The sequence below is a fragment of the Stegostoma tigrinum genome, chromosome 9, assembly GCF_030684315.1.
Source record: "Stegostoma tigrinum isolate sSteTig4 chromosome 9, sSteTig4.hap1, whole genome shotgun sequence".
Taxonomy (NCBI): Eukaryota; Metazoa; Chordata; class Chondrichthyes; order Orectolobiformes; family Stegostomatidae; genus Stegostoma; species Stegostoma tigrinum.
The window spans coordinates 67,892,160-67,911,208 of record NC_081362.1 but is presented as its reverse complement, the minus strand read 5'-3'; the positions used below and the strand labels follow the sequence as shown (position 1 = coordinate 67,911,208).

Here is a 19,049-nt window from a genome sequence, read left to right as displayed (position 1 = left end):
TACCCCTTTCAAAGTAGTGTAAACTGGAGAGGTCATATTCTCATAAATTAAGCTGGTATAAGATGCGGATGTTGAATTTGAAGACATGAAGCTAGTGCCTAGGAAATACAGAGTATTGTTTATGCACAAATGTTGTAGGTTTATTATATTTTAATATTCAATGTATAAAAGCTCTAAACAGTTAATAAGACATCAGACTTTTTTTAAACAAAAAAGTGATTTTTTCATAACAGTTGAGTTTATGGAAAGAGGATGAATCAGCTTGTAAAAAGGAGGAAGGTGCTTGGTATTATCCCTGCTTGAGATGATCTCGCTTGAAATTGTTAAAAAATAACAACAGTAGCTAAAAATTAAAATGTTCTGCAATCAGGGGTTATTATTTTAGGTAACTTCTCCAAATTAATTTTGTGTGCATATTCAAAGTATAAAGTGGAATTTCATGCTTTGTTTGGAAATACCAAATTTGAGAAGAATTGTTCAACTAAGTTATGTTAGAGTAAAGATCTCATGTAACACACTTAGTGTGAACGACTGTTCTGTAATAATAAGTTACCAGCCTGAGAAAGGAGGAGAAAAGCAGCAGAATCCCGGAAAGTTGAATGTTTACTCAAAAGGACAGTCTGACGTATAATGGATTGTAGGGTATTTTTGGTTGTGTGAAAAGTCCTGTTCTGTAGTTTAAAGTAAAAGTTTCCTATAAAAATTGTTTAGCAAATAGTTCTGATAATCTGTCTGTTACTGTAAACATCTTAAAATGTAGAACTTGTTACATCATCTTTTCAGCTATTTATGGGAATTTCAGATTTCCTTTCAACGATCACTGTTCTTTACAGACGAAGAAACTCTTTCTAGTTCACTTTGCTCCTTCAAGTCTACCTCTGACCAAGCATTTGATTGTCTCTCCTACTATCTTATGTGGCTTAAAGCCATGTTTTATGTTATAATACTCTGGTGACAGTGTCATGATATATAGATCTGAAACAAAGTGGAACAAAGTGTTGTTGTGCTAATGCCTTAAAAAATGACTAATTTTAGAATCCCAACAGAAAACAAAAAAGTGTAGAAAATCTGTGCATAATGGAATAAAAAACAAAAAAAAAATAGAAAATCCCACAAAATCTCAGTAGGTCTGATATCTGTGGAGCAAAAGATAAATTTAATATCTCAGTTCTGTGACTTTACTTCGGAGATGGCAAAAATTAGAAATATGACAGGTTTTGAGCATGTGAAAGACAGGAAGGTGGGAAGGTGACAAAGGCAAAGGTCTGGGATTGGGTGGTCAGTGGGAGAAATTAAAATTCAAAAGGTATCATGGTGCAAGGCCAAAGTGAGTGGTATTGGATCATGGAAATATGTTAAAAGATATGTCTAGGGGAAGTGTGAAGAGAAAAGTCCTGAATAGCTGTTAATCGACAGAAGGTAAAAGACAAAAAGACTCACAAGATAGAAAATCCACAAAGAAAACAAGACAAAATGAAGGCACAGACAATAGGAACTGCAGATGCTGGGAAATCTGAGATAACAAAGTAGGAACTGCAGAGTCTCGGCCTGAAACGTCAGCCTTCCTGCTCCTCTGATACTGCTTGGCCTGCAGTGTTCATCTAGTTCTACACCTTGTTATCTCAAAATGAATGCAGAGTTTATCACTGAAATTGTTTGAATTTAATATCGATCCCAGAAAACTATAAAGTGCCCAGTTTATGGATAAAATGCTGTTTAAATATTTGCATTGAGTTTCAATGGAACCATTATAACAAGGCAAGGAGGGAAATGCAAGTGTGGGTGTAAAGTGATGAATTAAAATGACTAATACACTGAATGCATGTGTTCCCCAAAATGCTCAACCAGCCCATATTTGGTCACCCCAGTGCTGAGAAGACCACATCATGAACAGCCAATACACAATACTAAATTGAAAGGAGTGCATGTCTGTTGCTGTTTCATGTGAATGAATATTTGCGAAGAAACAAAACGTCAGGCATTCCACTTCCTGTATTTGTATGGATCAGTGCCACAGGAAAATAAAGAGGTGCAGGGGATGTCTGAGGAGTGAACTAGGGTAATGTTAAAAGAACAGTTCCTTCCAGTGCTGAGGGCATGTTGCTAAACAAAGAGACCTTGGAGTGCAGTTCATAGTTCCTTGAAGTGGAGTCCCAAATAAACAGGATAGTGAAGAAGGCATTTGGTATGCTTGCGTTTGTTGGTCAGTGAATTGAGTAAAGGAGTTAGGAGGTCATGTTGTGGCTGTACAGGACATTGGCTAGGCCACCATTGGAATACTGCATTCAGTTTTGGTCTCCCTATATAGGAAGGGTGTTGTGAAACTTGAAAGGGTTCATAAAAGATTTACAAACATGTTGCTAGGGTTGAAGGGTTTGAGCTATAGAGAGAGGCTGAATAGGCTGGGGCTATTTTCACTGGAACATCTTAGGCTGAGATGTGACCTTATTGAGGTTTATAAAATCATAAGAGGCATGGATAGGGTAAATCGAGGATGTCTTTTCCCTGGGGTGGGGGAGTTCAAAACTAGAGGCCATAGGCTTAAGGTAAGAGGTGAAAGAGTCTTCACAGATTTTCACACAGAATGTGGTACATGTATGGAATGAGCTGCTAGAGGAACTGGTGGAGGTTGGTACGATTACAACATTTAAAAGGCAGCTGGATGAGTATATGAATAAGAAGGGTTTAGAGGGATGTGAGCCAAGTGCTGGCAACTGGGACTAGATATATTTAGGATATCTGGTTGGTGTGGAAAAATTGGACCAAAGTGTCTGTTTCAGTGCTGTGTATTTCTGTGACTCTAAGGGGATTAGTTGTGTTTGCTGGCATCATGCTGGGCATGATGGAAATGGCAAAGGATGATCAACAAAACATGGAGCTTGGTGGAATGGAGGGTGAGGACAAAGGAGAACACCACCATGGTGTGGGAAGGAAAAGTGCTGGAAGCAGGAGTGTGGAAATTCAAACAGACTCCACTGCAGGGCCCAGCTGATAACCATGGTGGGACGGAATTCTCAGTTGTTGAGGAAGAAGAACATAATAGTCACTAGTGCGGAAGGCGCTATCATCTGAACAGGAGAGACATGGAGGAACTAGAAGAATACAACAGCGTGCACAGGAACCAGGGTGCAAGAGCATATAGACAAGACAATGTTGAGTCACTAAATGTTGTTTGACCCTAGCCCTATCCCTGGAAAGGCAGAAACAGTGTCACAGAAGGAAAGAGTTGGAAACAAAGCCAATAGGTTAGACCATGAGACTGCAAAAAGGGTTAGTCCATTAAACAGAAAGCATTCCTTCCTCATAAATAAAAAATAACTCACATTTGTTACCTGGGTCTGTACAAACGGCCTCTGACATCCTCATACCTGACTTGGCCACTGCATAAATCCTGTTTTCCTGGGTGCAGAAGATAAAGTAACAACTCTTAATATATCTGCATTGTTGTGTGATTCCTGGAGCCATAAATCAGCTTAAAACTTTTTCTGTCAGTCCCTCGGTATGGGGAGCAGAATAATGTGCAGGCAAAATGATCTTTACTTACCTTCAATTTTTTTCCATTGTCTTGTGCCAGCATGTACACTTACTCGGATGAAAGAATAGAAGCATCAACAATCTTCTAATTCTTTATTTACATGGCCATTTTTGAGAAGAAAGTTGAGATGTGAAATGGTCAGCAGGCTAATTGAACTTTCATGGGTGGGTCGGATTTTTGCCTTTGATGAACTTTCAATTCTATACTATTAATGGATATTAGCAAGATTCTTAGCTAATTTTATTTTCCTTCCTAATCTAACTCAAGTTTTACTAACATCCCAGTTAAGAGAAACTGAAGCACAAATTAATGAGTGAATGTAGGGCCTTCTCCATCAATAATTATCTTCCAAACAGTGTATTTACTATTTGTGTTAGTGTTTTCACACCAAATATTGCTTTTAATCGGATTTTGTAATTTATAGTAGATAAAGGAATTCATCACGTCTTTGTACTTTATTGAAATGTGTTTTCAATTTTATCTGACATGCTTTCTATGCAATAAAGGAAACACCATGTGACCTCTGATTCTAAAGTAGCATTCTGGTACAGTTTGTCTGGTAATAATTCAACATATTTCAACAGATTGGGTCATTCCATCTTGAAAGTATTGTCAGTAACTGTGACTAATGAATAGTGATGTAACACAATGTTAGAGATACGTACAAAACCACATGGTATTTTCTGAAAGTCTGAGGTTAAGGGCACTTGCCAGACAGCATTCAACTCCCAAGCAATGTTTAAATTCCCATACTGATCATAACTTCTATTGATACGAGTATAAGTTCTCCTAGTATAAACTGTGATTTGCAAAAGGAGAAAAAGGTTAATTGATGACGAGGAGATAAATTCCCTACCTCACAACTGGTGCTCATTGCCTCTCTGTTACTTGGCAGTGGAGATTCCACAGCAATATGAAACAGTAGCACAGCTGTTCTCTTGGGATTACAAAGCACTGCTTTGATAATCGTAGATGCTAGACCCATATACAGAATGAGGGGAAGTGAACTAATTAGTTTAGTGTTGGACATTTTTTGCTGAAATCTACAACGTTAGTTGAGATGAAGACTGACCTACATTCAAATTCATTCACCTTCCCACACTATTCATGGTTTTATTGGCTTTCCCAAAATCTGGACATACACATTTACCAATATTGTTCAAAATATTCCTACACTATCAGGTACACATACAATCTAAATACCTGGCTACTTTCTCCTCCAGACGGAACATATTTGAAGTCTGGAAGACACCATAATTCACAGCAAATGGATTACTAAGGTATATTCACAAAGCTTGAATTTCCGAATATGGTTTTTAAATTTATTCTATGATGGGATCTGGGTGCCGCTGTCAAGGCTGGCTTTTGGTTCCATTCCTAATTCCCCTTGAACTGAGTGGCTTTTGGAGACTAGTTAAGAGTCAATCACATGGCTGTGGGTCTGGAGCCATAGTAGGTTGCAACAGGCAAGGGTGGCAGATGTCATTCCCTAAAAGACATCAGTGAACCAGATGGGCTTTTACAATAGTTGATTATATTTATCATGGTAACATTATTAAGACTAACTTTATAATTTCAGATTTATTAATTGAACCTAAATTCCAACAGCTACCTTGGTAGGATTTTGAATACATGTCCACAGAAAATTTGCCTAGCTATCTGGCTTGCTAGTCCAGTGATATTAACAGTACACCATCATCTCCACCAAGATAGTTCAATGTAAAAGAAACACTGCCAACATAGCATGCCAAATATAGCATGAGATCACAGCCACCTTCAGTAAATAATACCCACTGATTCTGCTCACACCACTCTTTCAGGCAGTATATTCCAGATCATAAAGTGGTGAGTAAGCTACTTTTCCCCATATCATTTCCAGTTCATTTGCCAATCAGCTTAAATCTTTGACCTCTGGTTGCCAACCCTTGTTCAGGTGGAGTTAGTTTTTCAATGCTTACTCTAGCTAAATTAACCATAACTTTGAACACCACTTTCAAAGCATAAAGACTGAACATTCAACAGACTACTTCAATTTTATGCGTTGGTAGGGCGATTACCAACGTCATGAATATATGTTCAAAACTATTCATATTGCCGAACACCTTTTGACAAGTAAGTACCAGTCAAAACTGATGCAAGTTAGTTGAAATCTTTGCAATCTGGAAGACTATCATTATTACCATAACTGTTAGTGTAAAATCAAATTAGTTTTTCAAAACATCTGTTGACATTTTTATTTCTGCAGGTGAAATACTAGCTGTTAATTATCATTACAACTGAGCAATAAATATTACCCAAGAAGGGAATCTGTGTAGAGGAGGTGTTGGTGGCTTGCTGGTGGAAACTTTGCCTGCGGTGTCCCCTGCTTCCAGTTTCTCCTCTGTAATTTGTCCTTCAGACGAATCATACAAAAACATTTCCTCATCGCGGCCTGTTTCCATTTTCTCCAGAATATCATCTCCACTTTCATCAATATCGATATCCGTCTCTTCATGACAAATTGGCCTCACCATACTAATAGCATTTCGGTTTCTGCCAAACAATCGATCAGTATTTAATTGTGGTTGGCTAAAGTGTTTCTTTGATTTGACCATGCTGAAACTAAATACATTAGGAGTCCTTAATTTGGGAGGTGCTAAGTTAGAAGATGAATTTACTCCAATTAAGGACTGCACGGTCTGGTCATCGGTGGCAGTTGTTGGGGTTAGACGCTTTGGTGTAAATGGAGATGTTAGAATTAGGTTTTGAGTATTTGTTCCACTGGATGATGATGTCGAATCCAGCCTTTGGGATTCAAATTTCTTGTTCAACTCATCAGCGGAAGTATCATGATCCATTCCTTTAATAACTTTCGAGTTCTTTATTATGCTTGGAAAATAATCCACTACTTGCACTGTTTCAGTACTTGGACATTGAAAAGGCTGTTCTTGTTCGTTTTGCTGAACTATTGCACTCTCATCATTGAAAGCAGAGCTATTGTCCCCAGATGCTGTCAAACAAATGTGATTAGAGATGTTGGTCAAATATTTGGATTTTAGATGCTTTTTTCTCTCATCTTCTTCATCAGAACTACCATCACTAAAAGATTTAAAAGACGCTTCTTCTTTTGTTAAAGTTTGTTGGCTAGTTAGTTTTTTTCTATCCTGTACCTCAGATACATAATGGTTTTGAGCAAAACCCCTTTGATCTGTTCCAGTATTTTGAACAGAATTCATTTGTGGCTTCTTGTTCGTTTCATTTTCTGAAAAAAAAAGACAATTGCACAAGGTAAATTCTGTCCATGCATTTTGAAGCCACTTGGTATGACAAAGGTTGTTCCATTGATGCGTGGGTTATATGCCCAAAATAGTATGCTTTGGGCATCAGGTTTGGGGAAACAATACATGAAACAGTTCCTAATTTCAAAAGTACTGAGGAAATCATTGTGTTGACTTACACAGAGGGACAGAAAAATCAGAGGAAGTCACTTCTAGGGTCAGAAGTTCCTATAACCTCTAATTGAATTATGTGATAAAAGTGAACACAATACTCTGTGTGATCTGAGATAATGGGAACTGCAGATGCTGGAGAATCCAAGATAACAAAGTGTGAAGCTGGATGAACACAGTAGGCCAAGCAGCATCTCAGGAGCACAAAAGCTGACGTTTCGGACCTAGACCCTTCATCAGAGAGGACTCTGTGTGATCTAACCAGTGATAGAATTTCAGCAAAATCCACGTTGATTTATATTCCATTGTTGAAACTACACTGTCAAACATGATCAGAGATAATGGGAACTGCAGATGCTGGAGATTCCAAGATAATAAAATGTGAGGCTGGATGAACACAGCAGGCCAAGCAGCATCTCAGGAGCACAAAAGCTGACGTTTCGGGCCTAGACCCTTCATCAGAGAGGGGGATGGGGGGAGGGAACTGGAATAAATAGGGAGAGAGGGGGAGGCGGACCGAAGATGGAGAGTAAAGAAGATAGGTGGAGAGGGTGTAGGTGGGGAGGTAGGGAGGGGATAGGTCAGTCCAGGGAAGACGGACAGGTCAAGGAGGTGGGATGAGGTTAGTAGGTAGCTGGGGGTGCGGCTTGGGGTGGGAGGAAGGGATGGGTGAGAGGAAGAACCGGTTAGGGAGGCAGAGACAGGTTGGACTGGTTTTGGGATGCAGTGGGTGGGGGGGAAGAGCTGGGCTGGTTGTGTGGTGCAGTGGGGGGAGGGGATGAACTGGGCTGGTTTAGGGATGCAGTGGGGGAAGGGGAGATTTTGAAACTGGTGAAGTCCACATTGATACCATATGGCTGCAGGGTTCCCAGGCGGAATATGAGTTGCTGTTCCTGCAACCTTCGGGTGGCATCATTGTGGCAGTGCAGGAGGCCCATGATGGACATGTCATCAAGAGAATGGGAGGGGGAGTGGAAATGGTTTGCGACTGGGAGGTGCAGTTGTTTGTTGCGAACTGAGCGGAGGTGTTCTGCAAAGCGGTCCCCAAGCCTCCGCTTGGTTTCCCCAATGTAGAGGAAGCCGCACCGGGTACAGTGGATGCAGTATACCACATTGGCAGATGTGCAGGTGAACCTCTGCTTAATGTGGAATGTCATCTTGGGGCCTGGGATGGGGGTGAGGGAGGAGGTGTGGGGACAAGTGTAGCATTTCCTGCGGTTGCAGGGGAAGGACCTCCACATTGCCTTCCAACCCCACCACACCCGGCACCTTCCACTATCAATGTGGACTTCACCAGTTTCAAAATCTCCCCTTCCCCCACTGCATCCCTAAACCAGCCCAGTTCATCCCCTCCCCCCACTGCACCACACAACCAGCCCAGCTCTTCCCCCCCACCCACTGCATCCCAAAACCAGTCCAACCTGTCTCTGCCTCCCTAACCGGTTCTTCCTCTCACCCATCCCTTCCTCCCACCCCAAGCTGCACCCCCAGCTACCTACTAACCTCATCCCACCTCCTTGACCTGTCCGTCTTCCCTGGACTGACCTATCCCCTCCCTACCTCCCCACCTACACCCTCTCCACCTATCTTCTTTACTCTCCATCTTCGGTCCGCCTCCCCCTCTCTCCCTATTTATTCCAGTTCCCTCCCCCCATCCCCCTCTCTGATGAAGGGTCTAGGCCCGAAACGTCAGCTTTTGTGCTCCTGAGATGCTGCTTGGCCTGCTGTGTTCATCCAGCCTCACATTTTACTGTCAAACATGATATTCCCTTTTTGTAAATGCTTTCAATATTGAGGAAATGTTATTTAAAATTTATTCCAAATGTGTCCTTGTGCTAATTCTATTCACTTCACTCCATACAAATTCATTGAGCATGAAGGAATCATTTAAGAATAGGGAAAATTGGTAATTAGACAAACTTAAAGGCTTTGTGCCTGAATGCATGTAGCATTTTACAAAAATATACAATGAATTAACATTGCAAACAGAATGCAAATCATTCTGATTTGGGGTGATTACTGAGAGGTGGTTACAGGGGGATCAGGTCTGAAAATTGAATATCCACCAGACTCTATGTTTCGGAAAGATAGACAGAAAGAAAGTGGAGATGGTGCAGCATTATTAGTAAAGGTAGACATCTGCGCTGTCGTCAGAAATGATTTTCACACTGGAGGGCAAGATGATGAAACACCCTGAGTAGAGTCACAGACTCATATAGCATGGAAACAGACCCCTTGGTCCACCAGTCCATGCCAAACATAATCCCAAACTAAACTAGTCCCACCAGCTTGTGTTTAGCCCATATCCCTCCAAACATTTTTTATGCATGTACTTATCTAAATGTCTTTTAAACAAACTGTACCCACATTCATCACTTCCTCTGGAAGTTCAGTCTTCACGTGAACCACTCTCTGTATAAAAAAATTGCTCCCATGTCTTTTTTTTTAATCCTTCTCCTCTCATCTTAAAAATTTGCCCCCTAGTCTTGAAATTCCCCACCCTAGGGGCAAGACATCTGCCATTCACCTTATCTAGAATACTCTTCGTGATTTTATAAACCTCTAGAAGGTCAACTTTCTACCTCCTATGCTCTGGTGAAATAAGTCCCAGCTTATACAGACTCTACTTATAACTCAAACCCTTCATTCCTGGCTGCATCCTGGTAAATCTGTTCTGACCCTTTCCAGTTTAATAATATTATTCTTAGAATAGGACAACCAGAACCAAACACAAGAAATAAATAGAAAACAAAAGTAAAAATAAGTAGAAATAAGAAATTGCAAGGGAAAGAAATCCTTTGTGGGTGTAATCTACAAGTTCCCTATCAGTAGTTCCACAGTAGAAATCAGGAAATATTGATTTTAACATGCACATAGATTTGTTTAATCAAAATGGCCAGGGTAGGCTTGAGGGGGGAGTTCACACAGTGTATTAGAGATTGTTTCTTGGAGTAAAATGTTGGGGAATTAACCGTGGATCGGGTATTTTGGATTTGGTATTGTGTAAAGAGGTGGGATTAGTTAACAATCTCATAGTAAAAGAAATGTCTAGGGAAGAGTGAGCATTTGCAAGTTGGAATTTCAAATTAGTTTAAGGACAAGAAATTTGATTGGAAAATAGTGTCTAGTGCTAGGTAGTTACATGCACATGATGACAGGCTTGGCGCTAGTCAACTGGGCAGGAAGACTAAAATGTGCGGCAGTTGATAAATGGTGGTAAATATTGAAGGAGATATTTAAATCTTCCCCTCTAAAACATATTTCAGAGACGAAGAAAGATTGTAAGAAAGGGAAAAAGGATCCATGTCTAAACGAGAAAGTTCAAGATAACATAAAGGGCAAATACCAAGGCATACCACATTGCAAAGATCTGTAGAAAGCTGGAGGATTTGGAAATTTTTGAATATACAAACAAGTGAAAAGTGCAGCACAGGTACAGGCCCTTTGGCCCTCCAAGCCTGTGCCAACCATCATGCCCTAAGTAATCTAAAAGCAAACCTGCCATTTTTTGATCCAAATCCATCTATTCCTTCCCTATTCATGCACCCATTTAGATGCCTCTTAAGTGTCTTCAATATGTCCAATTCCACCACCTCTTCTGGTAGTGCATTCCAGGCTGCTATCACTCTCTGCGTGAAAGACTTCCCTCACACATCTCCATTAAACTTTCCCCCTCTGACCTTGAACCTGTGCCCCCTTGTAAATGAAATTTCAACCCTGGGAAAAAGCCTCTGACTATCCACCTTATCTATGCCTCCCATAATTTTGTAGACCTCTATCAAGTCTCCTCTCATTCGCCACCTATCCAGTGAAAACAATCCTATTCTTTTAACCTTTCCTCATTGCCTGGTCTCCAGAGCCTTGACTATGTCCTGGTGAACCTTCTCTGCACTGTCTCCAAAGCTTCCACTTCCTTCTGGTAGTGTGGTGATCAAAAGTGCACACAATAATCCAAATGTGGCCGATCAAAGGTGTATAGCTGCAACATGTTTTGCCAACTCTGGTACTCCATGCCCCAGGTGATGAAGGTAAGCATGCCATATGCCTTCTTAATCACCTTGGCTACCTGTAATGCCACTGTCAGGGAACTGTGGACCTGTATGCCCAGATCCATCTGAATGTTAGTGTCCCTATGGGTTCTGCTATTTACAATATAATTCACACCTAAATTTGATCCTCCAAAATGCATCGCCTTGCATTTGTCTGGATTAAACTCCATCTGCCATTTCTGCCCAAGTTGCTGATCTCTCTATATCCTGTTATATACTTTCACAATCATTGGCATTATCAGCACCTCCACCAATCTTCATGTCAAAAACAAACTTACTTATCAGTTCACCCACATTTTCCTCCAGATTATTTATATATATTACAACTAACAATAAGACTGACTCCTGTGGAACACCACTAGTTACTGGCCTCCAATCTGAAAAACTTCCTTCTACCACTACCCTCTGACTGTTTTCTACCGATCTAGCTAGGCCAACCAAATCACTTGTGATTTTAGTTTGTGTACCAACCTGCTATGTGGGAATTTATCAAATGCCTTACTGAAATCCACATAAACTACATCCACAGCCCTTCCTCATCAATTATCCTCATTGCATTTTTTGAGGAGATAATCAGGTTGGTGAGTCATGAAGTTCCCCGAACAAAACCATCCAAAGATATGCAGGGTAGGTGGATTGGCCATGCTAAATTGTCCATAGTGCCCAGGGGTATTTAGGTTAAGTGGGTTAGACATGGGAAATTAGGAGAATTGGTTGGGTGGGACGCCCTTCAGAGGGGGCGGTATGGACTTTTTGGGCCGAATGGCCTGTTTCCAACTGCAGGGATTCTAAAATTATATGATCATGTCCCTCAGTATCTTCTCCAAGAGTTTCCCCACCACAGATGTCATGTTCACCAGGCTTTAGTTTCCTGGATTATCCCTGCATCCTTTCTTAAAGAAGGGAACAACATTTGCAAATCTCCAGTCCTTTGGAACTTTACCTGTGGTCAACAAGGATGTGAAGATATTGGCCATGCCCATCTATTTCCTCCCTTGCCTCTCAGAGTAACCTGGGGTAGATCCCATCTGGTCCTGGGGTCTTGTCTATCTTAATGCAATTTAGGATTCCCAAAACTTCCTCTTTCAATGAGCAACAAAGGGTTACTTAAAGAAAAGTAATAATAAGAGCAAAGGTTAAGTACGAAAGAGGACTACTGCAAAATATACATGCATATAAGAAGGAATAATCTAGCTAAAGTGAATGTTAGTCCTTTCGAGGATGAGACTGAGGAGTTAATAATAGGGAACACAGAAATGGCAGAGACACTGAGTCAGTACTTTGCCTCAGTCTTCATGGTGGAGACCACTGAAACAATCTCAATGCAGAGATTATAGAATAGAAGGAACTTAAAACAATTGTCATCATTAGGGAAAAAGGTACTGAGGAAACTACTACGATTTAAGGCAGCCAAGCTTCCAGGGCCTGGTGGTCTAAATGGAGATTGATAAAGGAGACATAGAGTGAATGTTTCCTCTTGCGGGACAATTTAGAATGAGAGGTCATAATTTTAGACCAGGTAGTGTCAGATACAAAATAGAGACAAAGAGGACTTACTTCTCTCAAAGGATCATGAATCTGTAGAATTTACTACCCCAGGATGTGGTGGATGTTGAGACACCAAATAAACCCAAGGATCAGTTAGACAGATTTTTAATTAGTAATAAGTTAAAGGGTGGGAAAGTGGAATGGACGCCAAGATGAAGTCGGCCATAATCATATTAAATGGTGGAGTAGACTCGAGGGGTTGAATTGCCTAATCCTCTTCCCTATTCATGTATTTACTCATATATCTTTTGTTGCTTTTCACGTAATATCGTCAGTAATAAATTTAATTTTACTTTTTAATTCATAACCAATTTAAATTCTTCTACAAGTGATGAATAGCATTCTCCATCTTTATTATACTATCCTAATGTCTATAAATTTAACAACATTATTTTTCTGAAATGACCTCCCAGTGTTCATTATTAACAGAATTATAGATTCATTGTATTACATATTAATGCAAAGCAACATCTTAACTTTCTTGTTTTAGAGAAATGATGAATGCTAAAAACAGCAACGAGTATTGTCCTCTTGTTGGTGCCTTCATAAATGGTTGTGAACAGTGTAAAGTGTGAATTAACTTAGCAGATTAATTCAGTTTCTTCCTGTTGCTTTATTAGATTCCTAAAAAGAATCTAAGCAATCTGCCCTCTCAATTCAATATTTTTAAAAAATTTCTAGAATGAAAACATTTAAAAAGATGACATAAATAAAGTCTGTTTATTTTCAGAAGTGAAATATTTACTTAATATATTTAAACCCATAAATGTGGATTTTCCAGTTGACATAAATCAGTTTTATTGATTGATTTATATGATTCAACACCTACCTGTAATTTTTATGTTCAGTGACCCTGGTTCTAGGGTATTCTGCTGAAGACTTCTGGGGTTTCCTTTAAAGTATCCAAAAGTTAGGCTGCTAAGCCGTTTTGCTTCCCCTGATGTTTTGTTCAAGTCAGATGATGCTTTTCGTCCTCGATTCCCTGTCAGGGCTAAAAGATAGCAGCAACTCAAGAACATGTTATTTGAGGAACTAGAAGAACTACGGATACTGGAAATCAGAAACAAAAATAAAATGCTAGTAAATCTCAACAGGTCTGGTAACATCAGTGGAGAGAAATCAATGTTAACGTTTCTGGTCCTGAGACTCTTCCATTCCCAGTTCTGAAGAAGGGTTGCAAGACCCAAAAAGTTAAGTCTGATTTCTCTCCACAGATGCTGCCAGGCCTGCTGAGATGGTCCAGCAATTTCAGTATTTATTTCCAGTTAGTCATGCATTGCTGTAGATGACTTCTGACTGCAGTGAAAAACTAACTTTACTTCTGTTGCAAATAATAGACTAAATTGTACGAAAAAGCCTTCTTACTCCAAGAGGTCTGGTCTGACCCAGCAGAGGTGAGAGAAGGATGTTACATCACACTATTGTGCCTATCAGGTCTTATTTATCTGGAAAATGGACATCATCAAAACAAACAAAGTGGAACGTATTTGGATCCTTGCTCACATCAATTTGCAAAGACTAAACCACAAAAATGGCCTTCCAAAACAGAATATTCATATTCTGCACAATGATACAACAGAAAACCACAGGAAGACAGTTTTGGAGAGTCGACTCAGCTGTCCAATATATTGGTGGCACTGCATTTGCAATTGCGTTGTGCTGGTTTTCACATTCCTAAATTGGAATGAGCTTGTTAGGCAAGTCTGCCATAAAAAGGGGTATACAGTTAAGCTCAATTTCAGCACAAGGGACACTGTAATTGCAGCCCAATGATTTTAGTCGAGAACTGAGGAGAAACAGATGATATATATGCATAAAGTAATCACCCTGTAAGAATTCACTGGTAATGGTGCATAGTAAACAACTGAATTCACTCAGTAAATCACATATATGGCGGGGAATCTTGGCTCTAACCTTGTAATTTGGTCTGAAGGATCTGAATGTGTTCCACCTGTTGCTGGTTGGTAAGTTTAAAACTCTGATTTTCAGTTTCAAGCTATGAGCAAAGAGAGGATATAAATGGTGTTAAATTATTATCACTCCACATTAAAAACAGAAAATTAATAATAAGAAAACATCAAAGATTATATTGCATAATATTAATCTAACTTCAATCGTCTGAACAACTAAGATTGTAAATACAACTAAGTCCTAGGTATACGTCAATCAATAGATAGAATAGCCACCTGAATAAGTTTATACAAATGTCACATAAGTGGGTGAATGCACATAAACCTTTTAGGAGGATTTTTGTTCAATGGACTTAAAAATTTTAAATTTTTTAATGAGCAGTTTAAAACACATTTTTCATACACAAGGACCTAAAAGACATAAAAATGTGTTTTGCAGCTCAAAATTTCCAAGAAAAGGGGAAATAAATCAAAAACAAAACAAATTCTACAACTAATTCAATATACTGAATGTGTTTCTCTTATAAATATGCAGCAACACTCAGGTACCTCCTGAAGTTTCATTGTCACCCAATCCTTGATTTTAGCTGCTTTCTCCTCAATTATTTTGGCCTCCTGCATCCGTAGGTGCTTCTGAAAATCAAATGCTTACTGTTAACCTTCTATGAATATGTGAACACTGCAGTACAACAGAACACATGAATAGAAGTAACAGAGCCGCAATAATTTTGACCTTCACGCTATGAAATCTGTGTCATAAGACAAGGGTAGATGAGAAAGCAGTTTCACCTACCTACTGTTAATTATAGTCAATATCATGAACAGGAATAAATAGATATTTATTAGCACAAACCTGCTTATGCGGCAAGCTCTCAGACCTGGGAATAGGTGGGTTAGTGATTTGCATAATTATTTATCTTCGTCCAATTAGATTCCCAATGGTATATAACATATTAAGATTCAATTAGAGTCAGTTGTACTTTTGGATTCTGTTTGATTGCAGTGCTTAGCCTTGTCACCCAGACATGTATTTAGTTCACACCTCCTTTAATTGCTATCTTATCAAAGCTGAATTAAATTTCCCCCAAAAAGCTAATTTGGTAAACCAAAGTACAAATAAGCCATGCTGAACAGAGGCTGAATTTAATGATCGCAATGGGATTGGCAGGATGGGTGTTAAAACATGCCTAAAGCATTTGGGTCAGTAATGGGAAAATCTAGCGACGGTAATGAGCTAGTTAAGTGCCATAATCAACTCTCCAAACCAATCCAGCCATCTCAATATTTACTTCAAGACCTCAACTGTACACTTGATCACTTTGGTTGTACCGCATCTCAACAGGCAAGAGAAGACAATAAAAGGGAGTCATATGCAATTTCTGGTGGGTGGTATTTGATCCCTTGCAACCAAACTCTCATATTTTGAGTAAAGGTGGCTTATTGGAGCAGAATGGGAGAATTGTGACTGTTGCCTGGAAACTTGGCCCAGATCTGCATTATTCTGTGTTGATGATCACTAAGTAGCTGCTCGAAGAGGGAATGACATCCTTTCCTGTTTACAAATGTTTCTGGCTGGTTTCCTGATATTCTAAGGATAATACATGTATAGTCTATGACTCCTGGCACATAAAGGAAGCAGGCCATTGCAGCAAAAATCAGAGTCTTTTTCATTCAAATTTCTAGGTACCATCAGGAAAGTCATTCATTGATAGAAAATGTCTTTGCCAGAGCCAGTGACTTGCTTTATGAACAGTAGATTGAGGAATTTCAGAAATGTTCACTCTAGCATTCTGAAATGGTGACTTTCACTTATTATCAGTAGTTAGGAAGATCGAGCGGTTTAATTTCTCTGTCCCTGCATCGCTACTGGCTACAACAAAATTTGAGTTTCAAAAGAAAGGAAACAACCTGTCTTTGGAGAAACAAGTCAGTGAAACAAAAAAAAAAGTCATGTTTGCAGAATACCCAAATCCAAGCCTGCAGCTGAAGTAACTTTGACACAAACTATTGGCAAGAGATTTCTTACTGGATCAGATATGCCTGGTAGAACTCTCTTTCTGAAGACTGTCTGTAGATTCAGACTTCTCCTTATGTTAGGATGAGATGTGAAGGCTCAGTTAGGGTGCTTGAGGGCTACGAGGTAGCCAGGAAAGACCGAAAGAGAGCGCTCAGAAGAGCAAGGAGGAGACATGAGAAGTTGTTGGCGGATAGGATCAGGGTAAAACCTCAGGATTTCTATAGGTATTTAAGGAATAAAAGAATGACAAAAGTAAGATTAGGGCCAATCAAGGATAGTAGTGGAAAGTTGTGTGTGGAGTCAGAGGAGATAGGGGAAGCACTAAATGAATATTTTTCGACAGTATTCACTCTAGAAAATGACAATGTTGTCGAGGAGAATACTGAGATACAGGCTACTAGACTAGGTGGGATTGAGGTTCACAAGGAAGAGGTATTAGAAATCCTACAGAGTGTGAAGATAGCTAAGTCCCCTGGGCCGGATGGGATTTATCCTAGGACCCTCTGGGAAGCCAGGGAGGAGATTGCCGAGCCTTTGGCATTGATCTTTAACTCGTCATTGTCTACAGGAATAGTGCCAGATGACTGGAGGATAGCAAATGTGGTTCCCCTGTTCAGGAAGGGGAGTAGAGACAACCCTGGTAATTATAGACCAGTGATCCTTACCTCAGTTGTTGGTAAAGTGTTGGAAAAGATTATAAGAGAAAGGATTTATAATCATCTAGAAAAGAATACATTGACTAGGGATAGTCAGCACGGTTTTGTGAAGGGTAGGTCGTGCCTCACAAACCTTATTGAGTTGTTTGAGAAGGTGACCAGTTAGATGAGAGTAAACCGCTTGATGTGGTGTATATGGATTTCAGCAAGGCGTTCGATAAGGTTCCCCACAATAGGCTATTGTATAAAAGGCGGAGGAATGGGATTGTGGGAGGTATAGCAGTTTGGATCGGAAATTGGCTTGCTGAAAGAAGACAGAGTGTGGTAGTTGATGGGAAATGTTCATCCTGGAGACCAGTTACTAGTGGTGTACCGCAAGGGTTGGTGTTGGGTCCACTGCTGTTTGTCATTTTTATAAATGACCTGGATGAGGGCGTAGAAGGATGGGTTAGTAAATTTGCAGACGACACTAAGGTCGGTGGAGTTGTGGATAGTGACGAAGGATGCTGTAGGTTGCAAAGAGGCATAGATAAGCTGCAAAGCTGGGCTGAGAGGTGGCAAATGGAGTTTAATGCGGACAAGTATGAGATGATGCACTTTGGTAGGAGTAACCGGAAGGTAAAGTACTGGGCTAATGGTAAGATTCTTGGTAGTGTAGATGAGCAGAGAGATCTCGGTGTCCATGTACACAGATCCTTGAAAGTTGCCACCCAGGTTGACAGGGCCGTTAAGAAGGCATACAGTGTTTTAGCTTTTATTAATAGAGGGATCGAGTTCCGGAACCAAGAGGTTATGCTGAAGCTGTACAAAACTCTGGTGCGGCTGCACTTGGAGTATTGCGTACAGTTCTGGTCACCGCATTATAAGGATGTGGAAGCTTTGGAAAGGGTGCAGAGGAGATTTACTAGGATGTTGCCTGGTATGGAGGGAAGGTCTTATGAGGAAAGGCTGAGAGACTTGAGGCTGTTTTCGTTAGAGAGAAGAAGGTTGAGAGGTGACTTAATTGATATATAAAATAATCAGAGGGTTAGATAAGGTGGATAGGGAGAGCCTTTTTCATAGGATGGTGACAGCGGGCTCGAGGGGGCATAGCGTTAAATTGAGGGGTGAAAGATATAGGACAGATGTCAGAGGTAGTTTCTTTACTCAGAGAGTAGTAAGGGAATGGAACGCTTTGCCTGCAACGGTAGTAGATTCGCCAACTTTAAGTACATTTAAGTCATCATTGGGTAAGCATATGGACGTACATGGAATAGTGTAGGTTAGATGGGCTTCAGATCGGTATGACAGGTCGGCACAACATCGAGGGCCGAAGGGCCTGTACTGTGCTGTAATGTTCTATGTTCTGTGTACTTGTGGTGATCAGTCCTTCCACTGGATTTTCAACCAACAAACGTTTTGATAAGAGGTTTTCAGAAGAAGAGAGCAAAATAAAGTCTCTGTCTATGTGACAAATTCTTTGCAACAATCTCAGTTCAAAACAAATTTCTCCCCACCTACAAACTGGGTCAAGGGACTTTTTCACTGAAAGTTGCAGAGACAATGGATCCAAGCAGCTTGTTCTTTGCAAATGCAATACAGATGCTGTTGAAATCAGTGTCCTTTGCTTGAAAAATGATCTTTCCATAAACTCCAGGATATCTATATACATGTCTAAATCAGTGATATTGTAAAGTCATTGTTTAAATGACACATCTTTGTAACATTCCAAGGCCAAACACGCCCACCTTGGCCCAGAAGCAGTATGACTTCATGCGGGAGGAGAATTCTCTCCTCACCAAGACCTCTCCCACTCCTCCTCCTGGGCCTCCAACCTGATACTGCTGTGAGACTCACACTCATCTATTCCTGTGAGAATAGGCAGGACAAAGTTAGACTGGTGGGGCATCTTGCAGTCTCAGAAGAT

The 19,049-nt window shown here is 40.2% G+C and overlaps 1 protein-coding gene across 2 annotated transcripts in view; it reads right to left on the bottom strand.

Annotated features, from left to right (window-relative positions):
• The window catches only part of plekhh2 (pleckstrin homology domain containing, family H (with MyTH4 domain) member 2), a 114,014-nt gene that overhangs the window by 49,224 nt on the left and 45,741 nt on the right, over positions 1–19,049 (bottom strand). The window contains exons 5-10 of one of the 2 annotated variants that reach the window (XM_048536634.2): positions 15,020–15,103; positions 14,475–14,556; positions 13,390–13,551; positions 5,830–6,776; positions 3,324–3,399; positions 4–98 (exon numbers count right to left, since the gene is read on the bottom strand). In XM_048536634.2, coding sequence (XP_048392591.1) covers positions 4–98; positions 3,324–3,399; positions 5,830–6,776; positions 13,390–13,551; positions 14,475–14,556; positions 15,020–15,103 — 1,446 coding nt within the window. The remainder of the gene's footprint in view (positions 1–3; positions 99–3,323; positions 3,400–5,829; positions 6,777–13,389; positions 13,552–14,474; positions 14,557–15,019; positions 15,104–19,049) is intronic. The other variant, XM_048536635.2, reaches the window with a different exon arrangement.